Source organism: Panthera leo, chromosome B2 (genome assembly GCF_018350215.1).
Source record: "Panthera leo isolate Ple1 chromosome B2, P.leo_Ple1_pat1.1, whole genome shotgun sequence".
NCBI lineage: Eukaryota > Metazoa > Chordata > Mammalia > Carnivora > Felidae > Panthera > Panthera leo.
The window spans coordinates 26,866,323-26,881,507 of NC_056683.1; the positions used below are offsets into that span (position 1 = coordinate 26,866,323).

At 51.6% G+C, this 15,185-nt stretch overlaps 1 protein-coding gene across 1 annotated transcript; it reads right to left on the reverse strand.

The window, feature by feature from the left end:
• Positions 1-1,796: 1,796 nt before the first annotated feature.
• On the reverse strand, positions 1,797-3,610 carry FOXC1 (forkhead box C1). The gene has a single exon (XM_042937249.1). It carries the CDS (start codon positions 3,584-3,586, stop codon positions 1,928-1,930), a length of 1,659 nt encoding a protein of 552 aa, XP_042793183.1. The 5' UTR covers positions 3,587-3,610; the 3' UTR covers positions 1,797-1,927.
• Between the last annotated feature and the right edge of the window lie 11,575 nt (positions 3,611-15,185).

Here is a 15,185-nt window from a genome sequence, read left to right on the forward strand (position 1 = left end):
GCGCCCTGGGCCGCTGCAATCTTCTCTAGCTATTAGGTTACGACTCTGAGGGAGGAGACCCAGCAAATCAGAGGCCACGTAAAGCAGTTTTTGACTGAAATTAGAGTGTATTTATTTGCAGCAATCCTTTAACAATGATCAAATTTTGACAACAAGCAATAGCAATTACTGCTAAGTGTTGCCTCTAGATAGGAGCGGCAGATAGCAGGAAACTGTATTATCTCGAAAACAAACTGAAAGGCCCTGAATGTCTGTAATCAAATCGCCATCTCTCCAAAGTCTGATTGACAGGGCAGATCACCCTAAGATAATGAATTTATTACATTTCCTGGGTTATTTACAAAGGGGGAGGGCCAATATGGATTGCCCCCTAGGTTTAACTGTAAATTGACAAGAAAAAATGGATTGAAAAGAAACCACCCTAGACTAAAATGTTCTGCTCTTCTCTCCTTCCTTCTTATTGCTTTAAATCTTTTTCAAAAAATAATTGTTCTACAAACACATCTTCTAAAATAGTTTCCCAAAGATTAAATATCCCTTTCCAACCCACAGTACATATATATTTTTAAATCAACCCTTCTTTGTAACGCATGAAGGATTGTAAATGTGGATGAGTTATATACATTTATAAACGGGTTTATTTTTCTTCTTACAAAGGAGTGAAATTAATAGGAGAAATATCTATCCAGCATTTGGCTCACAGGGATGTATAACACACATCATGATTTTTTATATGATGCACAAGCCAAATAGTCATCTGTATATATCTCTACACACAGGTATCACTGTGGTAATAACGCTGCTGATTCATGGGCTTAAAATTTCCAGATCATGTTCTGTCCTTACTGAAAAAATATATTTTCGTATATGCCAACTCAGATCTGTTTAGGAAAGTATCTTTTGACTAGCCACAAAGCAAGCTGACTATATAGTACATTTTGCAGAAGATGCTGCAAGAAGAAAAAAAATCTAAACAAAAAGAGACTTTTATGTGAAATTTGACAAGGAATAGTCACAGGGCTTCTCCATTTTGAAGATATTTAGGAGGAGAATAGGTAATTCCTAGTGTTTTAATCTGAAATCTTTTTTCTTATAATAATTAAGGCTGTATTAAAGTATCCAGACATATAGATCTCATTCAAACTGAATGGTAATTTATTAATAAACAAACAATGAATATGTTCAACAAAAAGAAAAAAAGATGATAGAATAAGATTAATACAGTTTCCCTTTTTATAATGAAAAAAAAGCACAATTTAAAGTTTCAGGCAATTTAACGTCAGGTTTTGGAAATACTTTCTGGCGTTTGGTCCACGACATCCAACTACAAATTAAAAATAAATTACTATATTGCAATTTACATTTTAAAACAAGTCCATGAATAAAAAGAAAGCCATTTTCATATACGGGGACTTTCCCCCTCCTTTCAACATAGGATAAAATAATATCTTACAAGTGAGAGGTGAAGGAACGAGAAGGGCAGGGGAATGGAAGAGAAAGGAGGAAAGCGTGATCTCTGAAAAGCAAGAAGAAACTTACGTGTTATCTGGAGTAACACTGTCCTTTAATAAACCATGATTTTGCTGTCTCTGTACAAAATAGTTTACCGTTTTGTTTATTTAGAAAAGGCAAAGTGAAGGTGGCTCTGAATCTTTTAAGAAAATAGTTTTCTTTGTGCTGGTTGAGTTGAAGTTTTGGAGGGATTCTGTTCACTCGTTTGGTGAATGTTTTTCAAGTTTGTTTTTAAATTGGAATTTTTTTCTTTTTTTCTTTTTCTTTCTTTTTTTTTCTTTCTTTTCTTTTTCTTTTTTCTTTTTTTTTTTTTTTTTTTTTTTGGTTTCGATTTTGCATTGATGGTTCTTTTGGCTGTTCCTGCTTTGGGGTTCGATTCATTTCGATTTTGGGGGGGGGGGGGGGACAGGGAGTGTCAAAACTTACTACAGTCGTAGACGAAAGCCCCGGACGTGCGGTACAGAGACTGGCTGGAAGGGAAGGCCATCTGACAGCTACTATTCCCGTTCACTGGAGAGTTGTTCAAGCCGATCCTCTGTGACTCGAACATCTCTCGCACAGAGTGGAAGTTCTGCTGCTGGCCCGGGTAGCCCGCGGCGGCTGCCGCCGCCGCCGCACTCGCCAAGTGGCCCAGGTCTCCGCCCGCCTGGTTCAGGTACCACGAGGTGAGGCGGCCTTGGTGGGCCGCAGGGTGGTGGCCGGTTTCCTGGCCGCCGCCGCCGTGACTCAGGGACGAGGAGCTGCTGCTGGTGACTGGGGGCAGAGAGTAGTCGGGGAGGGGGTCGTCCACCGCGGAGCCGCCGGTGCTCCCCGGTGCGCCCTGCAAGTGGCCGCCGCGCTCTCCGGCCGCGTACAGGCTCATGGCCTGCAGGTTGCAGTGGTAGGTCCCGGCGCCCGCCGCGCCGCCACCGCCGCCGCCCCCTCCGCCGCTGCCCCCTCCCGAGCTGCCGGCGCTGGAGCTCTGGCTGCAGGGGGAGCTGTAGAGGGAGCTCTGGCCAGGCGAGTAGGCGCCGAGCGCCAGCGGGGGTGCGATGCCCGAGCGCGAGGACCCGGCCGCCGAGGCCAGGAGGCCAGAGCTGAGCTCCGTGGCCGCGCCCTGCGGCGACCCCCGCAGCGACGTCATGATGTTGTCCACGCTGAAGCCCTGGCTGTGGTGCGGCGGCGGCGGCGCTGGCTGGGTGGGTGGCGGCGGCTGCGCGGGCTCCGCGCCGTCCAGGCTCAGCGGCCGCGCCGAAGGCAGACTGCCCGGGGGACTGCTCCCACTCGACAGGCTGCTGCTACTGCTGTCGGGGCTTTCGATTTTGGGCACCGCGGCGGCGCTGCCGCTGCCCAGGGCGGCAGCCGGGGACAAGGGCTGGGGCGGCGAGGGGCACGTACCGTTCTCGGTTTTGATGTCCTGAATGCGCACGGGCGGCGGCTGCGGTCCGGGCGCGGCGCCGTCGGCCTGCTCCGGCGGCGCGGGCGGGGGCTGGCGGCCGGGCTGCGGCGGCGGCGGCTCCTTGAGGTGCAGCCGGTCTTTCTCCTCCTTGTCCTTCACTGCGTCCTTCTTCTTGAAGCGCCGCCGCCGCCGCAGGAAGCTGCCGTTCTCGAACATGTTGTACGAGTCCGGGTCCAGCGTCCAGTAGCTGCCCTTGCCCGGTTTTTTGTCATCTCGGGGCACCTTGACGAAGCACTCGTTCAGCGAGAGGTTGTGGCGGATGCTGTTCTGCCAGCCTTGTTTATTGTCCCGATAGAAAGGGAAGCGGTCCATGATGAACTGATAGATGCCATTGAGAGTTATCTTCTTGTCGGGGGCGTTCTGGATGGCCATGGTGATGAGCGCGATGTAGCTGTAGGGAGGCTTCACCATGTCCTTGGGCTGCGGCTGCGGCGTGTAGGGCCCGTAGGCGCGGGCCATGCCGCCCGGGTACTGCTCGGCGTGCGCTGGGTGCGAGTACACGCTCATGGGGGCCGGCATGGCGGTGTAGCCGCCCCCGGCCGCCGCGGCCGCAGCGCGGTAGTAGCTCTGCTCTCCGCCGAGGTAGGGCACCACTCCCAGGGAGTTGGGGCTGGACACGGAGTAGCGCGCCTGCATGGCCCCCGCTCGCCGCCGCCGCCCCGCGCCTCCCGCCGCCCCCCACCCTCCCTAGGCCGGCCACGCCAAGCCGGCTGCCCAGTCCGAGTCCGGGCCCCACAGAGCTGGTGCCGGGCCGCCGCGCTGAGTCCGGCTCGGCCGCCGCCGCCGCCTCCGGGAGCCGCCGGCCGCGCACGGCCTCTCCCTGGGCTCTCTCGTGCTCCTGGGGGGCCCCGGGCCACTTCGGGGTCGGTGCTAGGGGAGAAGGCCGGACGAGAACGCGGCAAACGGCCTTGGAGGAACCCGCGGAGCAACTTCCAGGCGAGGACGGCAAAACAGAGCCAAAACTAAAAAACAAGAAGGCGCCCTTCTCGCTACACTGCCTGTGCCTTCCAGGAGACTCTGCCCTGAGTCGCCGGCGAAGGCGGCCAAATAACCAGGGGCGGGGGGCAGCGCGCCGGCCGCCTTCTTGGGCCCCGCGTCACCTTTTTTTCAGTCTCTCGCGCGCCGGCCGCTTAAGGAAGCATTGGGAAAACTTCTGAACTTTTGAGCATCCGTCACCCAGGCGAGGACTTTTTTACGCAGTTACATTTTTTCCGGGCAGCGGAGCCCCGCCCCACCACAGCGGCAGCAGCCAATGGTAGGCGAGAACCGCCTCTGAATGAGCCGGAGGCCGAACCCTGCCGGCCCGCGCCCAGCTGCGGGAGGACCGCCGGGCTGACCACACGCGCGCCGGCCGTTCGGAGTCCGCGCCCTTGCCCCTGCCCCTGCCCCTGCCCCTGCTCCTACCCTTGCCTGCGCCAGGCTTGCCACCCACAGCAAGATCGGCCCCCTATTCCCAGATGCCCACCGCCGCCTCCGCCGGTACTTTCACCCCCAGCTCTCTACACAGGCGTCCTTTGGTCCCGCAGACTTCCTGGGTCCTCCTGTACCCTACGCAGACCCTTCCTCTGTCCATCGCTCCCAGATGTCACCGAGTCCTCGACCCCAACTGGCTCTTTCCCATTCAGTGGCGGATCTTGCTGTCACCAGGGCCGGGATTTCCTGGGCCTCTCTTCCCCTCCTCCTTTCCCCTCACCTTTCCTCTCTTTCTACTTCTTCCCTCCCGTCGCCACTCTCACTGGGTTCACACATGTGTTCATTTGCCCCCCACCTGGAGGTTCTCTTGTCTGGAGCTGGGTTACAAAAGACACAGTTTTAAAGGCTCAGTCACAGCCATGCTCTTCCCAGTGGGGCAGGAGTTGTCGCCCCACCTCGTCTTCCCCGTGACCCCTACCCAGTTGAAATAAGGTGTGTGTGTGTGGGGGGGGGGGTAATATGGGGCCTTGCCGGGACCGCTGCCCAGGTAGGCTCCGCCCGCCCAGCTTCAAGAAACCCTGCTTCTTGTGCCCCAAGGGCCCTTGGCGGCCAGGGGGTGCTTGAGGCTCAGGCTGCTGAGGCCAGGAGGCTTTCTGCGCTTCCCTGTGGTGGGGAGGGGGTGTGTGCATACGTGATCCCTAAGGTTTGCCACTGGCCTATGGGTCTTGTCTGGTCCGGCATGTTTCTGCTCAGAGGAGGGGTCACGCTTCGGGCTCAGTGACATTAGCAGGTGTGATGACAAGAGGCAAATAAACACGTCCAAGAACTTAACGCGTCTCAGTTTAACCTCCATCTCCACACGCGCGGGGCTGCCGGCTTTCAGAGATAACGGGTGTGCTGGGGGAAAATGTTCAAAATCACACCTGCAGAATGGCTCAAGGATTGGGGTGGGGGTGGTAAGCATACAAAGCGTACCCTTGTGCACGCCTGAGATTTGCAGTTTCTGAGCGACTGGAATGGGATGGGAAGACGACAGAAGAAAGGAAACGAAGGAGCAAGAAAAAGATTGGCCTCCCTGTGCCTGCAGCGCATTTCTGTGTTTTGGCAACTCTAGAAAAGACCCTCCTGAAGACTGAACACTGGATTCTTTACTAGAAGCTGGGGAAACTGGCAAGTTTAGGAAACTGTGAAGAAGAGTAGTGTGACGCATTTAACACCTCCACTCCCCCCAATTTCTGACAATCTTTAACTGCAAGGACGTGTTGGGAGCCCATTTTGGCTTCTCAGCTGGAATCCCGGTTTTCTCACTCACAAAAATTCTCCTTGTAGCTTCAGTGGTTAGATGTCAAGACGCTATCTTGTGTAGCAGGCTCAGCTGTGTGTCACTTGAACATTAAAAAACACACAACAACAACAATGTGTTTCAGAATGGACATTTACACGGAGAGGGGAGGACCTGCTCCTTCTAGAACTAGCCTTGGGGGGGGGGGGGCGGAAGTTCCCATTCCTGTGGCAGCTACCTCTTGGCCTGCTGTGCTCTTGGGACACTTGAAACTCCTTTTCCAGGGTGTTTGAAAGGCGGGGTCTCGGATTGGAAGAAACGCTTGATTTATCAGCAGGAGGCTCAGTACTTGATATTTCCTAAACACTAGCAGGGGGAGGAAGGGAAGAGAAGACCCCCGACTTGAAAAAGGAATTTGTGTCCCATTTCCAGCCCTGTACCCTGACATAACCAGCCCCTTTGGCTGAGGCTTTATGGGAGCATTTTGGTTTCAACCTGGAGACCAATTAAGTGGTCTCCCTAAACACCCCAGTGTTTGGTGAATTTGGACTTTAAACTGCATCCTCACTGCTGGCAGTGCTTGGAGAGAAAGTGGCAATAGCGACTCGTTTGTTTTCCTATTGTGGGAAATGCCAGCGGACCCTGGGTGTTGCAATGGACAGTTGTGCTTCACTGTCTCCCCCCAGCTCACCACCCCCTGCCCTCTCCTCACAATCTCTCTCTCTCAGCAGCCCGGAGAAATGTAAACAGCTTGTTATGTAAATTGCAAATCGAACAGCGGGGGTGTTCTGGGCTCCCCGCTTTGGATATAAAAGTTGTCGTTGTGAAATTAGTATCTGGCATGCGGAAAAAAAATGGAGAGGTGCAGTTTTATAAAGATCAACTTTCCACTGGTTTAGCTCTGGATATTCGCCAGGAAAAGATATTTGCATTTGTATTTTATAAGCTTACTCGGAAGCAAACGTCCAGTAAACGGCTTGATTATATTTCAAGTACTTTGCTTATTTTATTATTGTTGTTAGTGGTCTTGTTTTAACGTTAAGGCACAGAAATAAAGTCTTTGGGGGAATGGGCAAAGTTTTTATTTCTCAGTTTAAAGTTTTTGATTGCCCCGTTTTTGCTGCTCCTCGGGGTAGTTCAATCATCCGTCTTCCGGACAACTACTGACTCAATTGGCAGACATGCCCCCGCAGGAAACCTTGGGCTTCTTTTCTGACACCTCCCATGGTTGCAGCCTGAAGGTCCTGCAGGCGACAGCGGTAATGGATGTTTGGTGGAGCTGTCGTCTGGCCCGCCCTGCAACCCCCAGCCCTTCCTTGACCTGCCAGGTGGGGTTACAGTTCCCGGGGCCCACTTACAGCCTCATAGCTCTGAGGAGGGGGCGTGACGTCACAACGATATTGAAAACAAGGCCTCACCGGGCCCCTACTGTAGAAAAGAACCAGGGAGATGTGGCCAGCACTCCAGGAAATGCCTGGATTTGGGAACGTGGGGACACCACAGGAATGTGTGTATTGGGGGGAGTGGGGGAGGAGATGGTGCCCTAACGCAGGTCACCAGGAACCAGAAGGAGCTCTTTCTCTTCTTTTTATTCCAGTCAATAATAATAAGGAAAGAAGGATCGGGCGAGCTCCGAGTTCAAGAAATGAGTCTCCAGGCGTCTGAGCCCTGCCTAGGGTGCATAGATTGTCCTCTCCGTCAGAGACCCCCTCGGGGAGTTTCCAGCGTCCCCCTCAGGCCCGGCAGCCCAATCGCCCCTGTGACCTGCCCAGACCCCCTCCCAGTCCGCTGTTCCCGCGTATCCAGCTTTTGGCTCTCGGTTTTGCCCAGGAAACCGGCCCATCGTCGGGGGGGTCTAGGACGCCCTCGAGAGATTTTTTTTTTTGGGGGGGGCGCTTAGCTCAGGAGCTGCGGAAACAGGAAAGGCGGGCTTAGAAGATGAGGGAAGGGGCTTCCCCTGTTCTAGACGGTGCCGCTAATCTAAGGGATTCTGCAAACCCAGGAGGGAGGCTGCACGTCAGCAGCCCCTTCGCTGTCCCCTTCGCTGCTAGGGGACAAATTGGAAGATTAAGGCATTTATTCTGCCAATGAAATTTGAAAACTCCCCACTAGACCGAAATCACAAACAACTGCAACAAAGTCCGTGTGGGGGTGTCTTTGGGATATTTAGATACGTGCCTGTAGTTCTACATATGGCCTCGTTTGCGTAGACCAGGAGTCCAGGGGTAGGGGAGGATATTTCGGTGTCAGTAACCGGTATTCGTTACCAAACCTTCAGCTCCGAAGGTAGCCTTGCTCTTCAGTGTGACTTTTCAGCTGAGGGAGGAGGCGGGGACCAAATGTCTGGGTTGCCGAGACTCAGCGGGTTGCTTCCTTCTTCCCTCTTAGTTGGGGGGCTTCTGAGAAGAGATTGAGTTAACACAGTACCTCTAATTCTGCTCCCTCCTCAGCAGAAAAATACTTGCTACAATAAATAAAAAGAGCATTTGTTTTTCGATTATGTTTTAAAGTGATCTACATTGCCTGTCTACATGATTGAACTAATTGGATAGTTGCTCTGGTAGAAGCAGCCCTTCACAGTTTATGTGATGGAATAATTTAACGTCATTCCCCCAGTCCCCAAGCTGGGCTGTCCCCCTAATTACACAGGAGAATGCTTGCCAGCACCTGCTCTTGGTTACCCCGTCGGGCCAGCCCACCTGTCACCTCAGAGCCGGGCTGAGTAGCAAGAAAGGGACACAAGGCATGAGGGAAGTGAATCTTTAAGTTGTAGTGGCTGGCTACGGAAGACTCAGGGGTTCCTTTGTCCAGGCAGAGGTAGATGGAGACCCGAAATGTCTTCTTCAATTAATAACCCAGGACAAGAATAAAATCTATAAAAGGGTGGATGATCGGAAAGGATTAGGTGCCTGCGCGTGCATGCGCGCACCTCTGTGTCCTCGCATCCAGGTCCCCAACAGACTCAGGGCGGCTGCCGCAAGCCAGGTGCTGAAAGTGTAGAGGCCCCGCTTCCTCCCAGCTTGGTAACATCTGCTCATTTAAGGCGCGCGCCGCGCACGGCGAAGCGGTCCTCCAGCCCCAGAGGCTGTAGCACAGCACCGAGATTGTAGGGTACCGGCGGGCGCCAGCCGTCAGAAAACCACGGGGTGTAGGCGCCTTCTCCGGGCTGGACTGAAAAGCGCGCGCTCCGGCACGGACGCGCCTTGGCTACGGGTGTTGGTGGAAAGGCTTTGATCCGTGAAAAGACCCACAGACAGTTCAGAACCGCACGCAGGCCGGGTGAGGTCGGCTGCACCTTGCTGGCGGCTGGGCCTGTGCCGTGCAGGCGACGAGTGCTTCCCGGGTCTCCAGCCCCGCCCCGCGGCTCTGCCACCCTTCTCCTAGCTGAAGAGCCACCGTGGCAGAGCCTGAGCCTCGACTTCCCGGGGCCTACGATTGCCCGGCGGGCTTGAGCTCTGGGACGTCCCTCCCGACGTCCCTTACCCCACCCCGGGCCGTCCAACCGAGCGTACGCAAGGCCGGGCCTGGTGTGCTGAAAGCGCGATCAGCCTCGCACCCTTGGACTCTGGGGAACTGCCGCGGGGCCCTCGACCCCGAGCCGGCTGTTTGCACTTCTCAGGGCAGGGACCGGCAGGCACCTGGATCGGAGCAATCGGCCTCCGGGGAGGGCGGCGGTGCTGGCGTGCGCCTGCGGTTGGAAGCGGTGGCCCGGGGTTCGGGCTCCCCTTCCTCCTTCCACAGACTTCCCGCCTTTTCCCCCGCGAACGCAGAGCAGGGAAGAAGTGTGGGAAGTCCCGAGGCCACTCGGCAGCACTGGGCTGGGGCTCCCGGGCTGGGGACGCAGCCCCAGCCAAGTCCCATGTCCTGGAACCCCGGACTCGCCGGCGGCTCTGGGCTCCTTCACTTGGCACTGCGCGTGCTCCGAGCGCCCCCTGCGGTCCGTGGCTTGGTCTCCCCTGCGCCTCTGAGGCGGCGGGAGGCTATACTGCCCCTCGCAGGCCCATCACTTCCGGAGCCTTTCCTGGGGAAAGGGGCTCCTGAGGTAGGGGTCCCTGGGGGAGGTCACGAAGCTAGAGTGGGACCCCGAAGTGTCCGGCTCCTTGTTTTAGCACCCTGCAATCTACCCAGGGTCCAAGCAAGAATAGTCTGAAGTCCCGTGGGGAGACCATCTCGGACTCCAAGGCAGGGACGAGGGACGTTTTTGTTCCTGGAGCCCGAGGTGACCTGGTATTGGGGCTTGCAGCCACCGGCTACATTCCTTCCAGGCGGCCCCTTTTAATTGATGTGCACGTTACAGAAAAAGCAAGGCCGCTTCATCAAGTGAATTACATTCTAGGAGATGCCAAGGAATGTATTTACTGGCAGCCAGGTTTGCCAATAAAAGTTGCAAATGAAGACTGCTGGTTTCCAGGAAAATGTACTTCTGTTTTTTAACCACACCTTAGTCTTAATTATGAAAAACTGAATCTCCAAAGAACCTGTTTAGAGAACAGGACTAGTGAGTGGCAGTGATAGTGGCTACTAGTGCGGTCTCACACCCCCACACACATTTACACACCCCAGAGACACTGTATGACAACACAGACCATGCACACTGCAGCTTTACCCACGGAGAGACTTGCCAATATTTACATACACAGTAGACACAGACACAAGGCTAGACGCTGGCACGCAGAGAGGTATGCATTCGGATTAGTGCTATTTAGTTTGGAAGCACAGATATAAGAAAAGATAAACTATGGCAAATAAAGAGGCGAATTTCCACAGAATATTAAATAGAAATAAATGTATGAAAGGAAAGGAGGCACTTGCTCTGTAGTATTTAGCTACTACTAAACTTGCCCTAGTATTTTTTTTAATGTTTTATTTATTTTTGAGAGTGCAGGCGGGAGAGGGGCGGCGGGGGGGGGGGGGGGGGGCGCGGTGCAGAGGATCCAAAGTGGGCTCCTTGCTGACAGCAGCAAGCTCCATGTGGGCTCAAACTCACAAACCAGTTGGAGATCATGACCTGAGCCAAACGAAGTCTGATGCTCCACTCATCAACTGATGGAGCCACCCAGGTGCCCCACCCTAGCATTTTTTAAGGCCAATAGTTGACTAGGGTTAAACTATAAATTTAGGGCAACAGAAAAAGAAACCCAGAATTTACTTTTACTGAGGTTCCTTTTTGCCTGAGGTCACACCTCCCTCCCCCCCCCCCCCCCCCCCCCCCGCCCCCGTCAGAATGGGAAAATCTCCCCACTCACCAAATGGGACAGCTCTGTTTTCCCTAACATTTGACTGCTCCTCTAGACCTTAGTTTGGGGCAGAGTGAATACTAATGCAGGGTAAATCTGTTTGATATGACATTTCTCTAGTCTCAACCACAGACCCTTAAACAATAACAATAAGATGCACAGAGCATTTATTATGTTGTTCTTCTGCTGAGGGCTTCATATAATCATTTCGTTTGATCGTCACAAGGACCCCATTGTAGACACTATTATCTGCATCTTATACAGAGGGAAACTGAGGCTCAAAGCGACTAAGTTACTTGTCCAATTTTACTTGGTGTATCTCCTTGGTTCTAACATGCCATTTATGATAAGGTACATCATTTATGTGCCACTAAGAAGAAAAATTAAACCAGTAAACATCACTGGTGGTTTAAGTCTCATCTCTATTTTGGATGTTAAAATGTACATTTTAGATCATTGATATATTGACTAATCCATTTAATCAGCAAATATATGGACGCTCTTTTTGTGTTCAGCATTATTCTAGCAACTGATATATAAAAGAATATAATACCCTTTACTGGACACATTTGGGAAGGCAAATAGTAATAACTGTTGGGAAACGCTCATCCACATAGATGCTTGAATCTGTTGTATGTGTGTAAGCTTAGCTGACTTGCACAGAGCTAGTGTGTCTGCACACAAAGGCAGGGCTCCCACCCAGCACTTGCAGCCTTCTCTCCGTTGGTCACCCCAGCTCCTCAGCCTTAACTTACACCAGGCCCAAGTGCCTAATGCAGTGGAAGCCTTTGGCCATGTGGTTGGTGCTTCAGGGGGCAGGGTGGGGACAGCATCAGGGAGGGCCAGAGAGGTGTGGGGAGAGAATAGGCAAGAGGGCCTTTGTATCCTTTCTAGGAAAAAATCCCTCCCCTGCCCAACTCGGACTTGGCCTGGATAGTGAGGTAGGAAGAGGGTCACCTAGCGGCATAGCCAGAGGAGGCCCCAAGCCCCCAGCCCTGTTTGTGGGCCGGCACCATATCTCACATCTTGGGAGCTTCTGGAGGGCAAGGGGCTCTGCTCTCTCAGGGAACACGGCAGAGTTGTATCCTGGACCCAGTGGTGCGAAACTGCCTCTCTGTGCTAGGATCCCTTGTGTCTTCCCAGGGAGAGCAGTGTGCCCAGTTGGGGTGGCCAGTGCATCCAGCATTGGTGGGTGTGTCCCATCAACTGGTGGCTGCAGCAGGCAGTGGGCACCAGGGCCAGACTCCCTTAGGACCGCCCCAGCCCCCCCCCCCCCCCCAGCTGCGGGCAACAGTCTGGGACTGCCCTGCTTCTCTTCAAGGCCAGCCAGTGTGGGCATCTGGTCTCCCCTTTGTCTGTCCCTGTAGTGAGCGGAGGAAGGTTCTTTTAAAGGCTGGGCTGTTGTGTTCACACAGGCGCACGCACGTAATCCCGAACCAGAGCCTGTGTTTAGTCTATCTCGCTGACGTCCTTCCTGAACAGATGGGAAGAGGAAACGATTCTCCTAGCCATTTTTGCCTTCACTGTACCCTGGCTCATCCATCATTTTCTCACCTAGCATCTCCAGGACGGCACAGTCTCCACTGACTGCCCAGAAAGTCCCCACCAGCAGGCTGTCACCGGAGAGGCTGGCCACCGCCTGCCCCGCATGTACTTTTCCTCCTTCCTTTAACACAAAGGTTTACATTATTGGCCATCCTTATGATGAAACAGGCTCCAGATTAGATAAGGTTAAATTACACTTTTATAAGGTGCCAGTATCGTCTTAGGAGACATTATCCTTTTATTTGTGAGTGTGCGCTTATAATAATAGTTTGTTTTTGTACTTATCTCTCTTCCCAAGTAGACAACATATATACACACTGTGACTTATTAGGGAGAGGACCACTCACTGCCCCAAGGGGGGAAAATTAGCTACTTGCCAAGAAAGAGCGAGTTGCTAACGTTGCTGACTTCTGGGAACCGGCCCAGTCAGCAAGGCAGAATTGTTTTGCTTTTGTGTGTGGTAATTCTACATAGTGCCCAGTGCCATCTTAAGAAACACCCATAGTAGTTTTCATTGTTTGCCTTTATGAGTATTTGCTATCAAAGATTATTTGTTAGGTGTATTTGTTTTAGTAAGGAACACGTCCAAAGGCAGGCAGACGTGTCACTGGGAAAATGTTTTGGCAGGAGTCAGGCAGGGGTTTTACATAATAGGAAAACAAATGGGGCCCCACCCTCCTCACATCAAGGCAAACAGTCACATATTTTGTTTAATATCAGTCACAATGTCTACTGTCTGCTGGAAGTAGGTTAGTTTTCTAGTAAACATCACTATCATTGATGTCAACTGTTTTTGTTTTTTTTTTCCTGGAACAGTCTCAGACTTACTCCGATCATGATGCTTTGTCCATTTTAGTTAGTCTTTGGATATTTTACAAGAGAGGGTGAATGCATAGCAATAACATTTCCTTTTATTTTAAAATGAATTTTGAAAAATATGTGTTTCATATTTCTCCTTAGTTTGGCAAATTTTGAATTTCCCTTGATTATGGATTAAGTGGAGTTTTTCTTACTTGTTGCCTTCCCTTGCTGGTTTGTACATTCGTTTTCCTGATCGTATCTATACAGCTTTGCTGATTTCAAGGAGATTCGATCATCAGGTGGTGCTGACAGTCTGTTGAAAATCTCATAAAAGGAGAGTTGCACTTTATTTTCTAACTGTGCCAAACTTTTTCCAAGTAGGTATTTAGAACCCAGAAAACATCTCCTAGCAGATCAGAGTAATATTAAATACAGGTCAAGTGCTGGATTCAAAGTTCTTGGCAACGTCCCTTTAAAAACAAATTTCTCTGATATGCCTAGATCTGCTTTTCCAATATTAGCATAACTTTCAGTTTTATCCACCCGACAAATATTTTAAGTGTGTACATTTGGTGGAAAAAGAAAATGATGGATGTATAATTTGTTCTTTCTCTTTGGGCAAGTTTGAATTTTTAATAGTTCACTCCAATGTATGTCTTGATAAATTCGATTCATTTCCCCTCCCCACAGTGCTTCATTTCTGGCCATTTAATACTATACTTAAAATTTGAAGTCAGCTGGGTGTGGGAGCATGGGAGGAGAGAGTGGGGGTGAGCTCTGAAAAGAGATCAAACCAAGAGCCAAAATTTTGAAGAAAAAATTAGATGGGTCTTTTATTGATAATGACTTTCTCTTAGAAAGCATAGTGGCTGTGGTTGTGAATTCTTTCATATTATGAAGGGCTTATTAATGATCATATGGGACAGAGAGTCATATGGATGCTGTTGGGAAGCTCCCCTCATCCTCCTGGCTGGTGATTCAGTCTGAGACGCCACTGGGAGTCCCTAGGGCTGAATAGGAAGACATAGGTCCCCCTGTCTACTGACTGGGTATTTTATTTTATTTTATTTTATTTTATTTTATTTTATTTTATTCGTATTTTTTTTGCAGGAGGAGGGTAGGGTTATTTTTGTTCCAGCGTGCCTCCTCTTTTTTTCTTTTTTTAAGGTACATGAACTCTCTAATAGTTCAGTGCAAACTGCGTCTATGTCATCCAGTTTCCTCCATTGTGCCCCTGGGGAGGGAAAGGGAGATGGGGGCGAGTGGCAAAGAGAAGGAACAGATGGAAAAAGGAGGAGTACGGGCCAGTTCCTCACCCCTCACCCCTCACCCCTTTCCTTACTGGAGACCCATTCTAGGGGCCCCTGAGAGATGATCTGGCGTTGGACAGAGGTGTCCTGGCGTTGGACACCCCTGGGGGTGAGTGTTTCAAGAAGTTGAATGTAGAGAGACGCTGAGCTTCTTGTTAGGAGCAGAAGAGAATCCCAGAGAAGGAGGTCGGTCCACCTAGCTGTCCTGTCAAACACAGGCACACCTGACAGGAAGCTGTGTTTACATCAGTGTTTAGGAAACTTTGGGGGCCTTCTTACTGTGGCCACCAAAGGGAGGGGAAAAGTAGTGGTCTTGGTGTGGAGAAGCTAGGCAGGGCCAGGAGCCTATAGTCCTCTTTGCCAGGCCTGCCTTGCCCTCCCCTTCCTGGTGGGGTGGGGTCTATTTGGAAGAAGCTGGAAGCTGGAGGAGAAGTCATTTGTGCATTCTGTTCGCTGGGCCCAGCGCTGGTGCCTGCTGCCCTCACCCTCTCTCTGCGTGGAGTGTGGGTGTTCTCCGTGAATATTTTCCATCTCTATGTGGAGTTCTATGCCTGCCTAGTCCCATTTCTGCCCACATTCGGTAGACACCATGAAAGGCCATTTTTCTTTTTGAAGCAGGTCCAAAATAATACACATGATGAAGTGCA

Excerpts from the sequence above, each read along its gene's own strand:
- FOXC1 (XM_042937249.1), bottom strand. The coding sequence starts at position 3,586 with ATGCAGGCGCGCTACTCCGTGTCCAGCCCCAACTCCCTGGGAGTGGTG.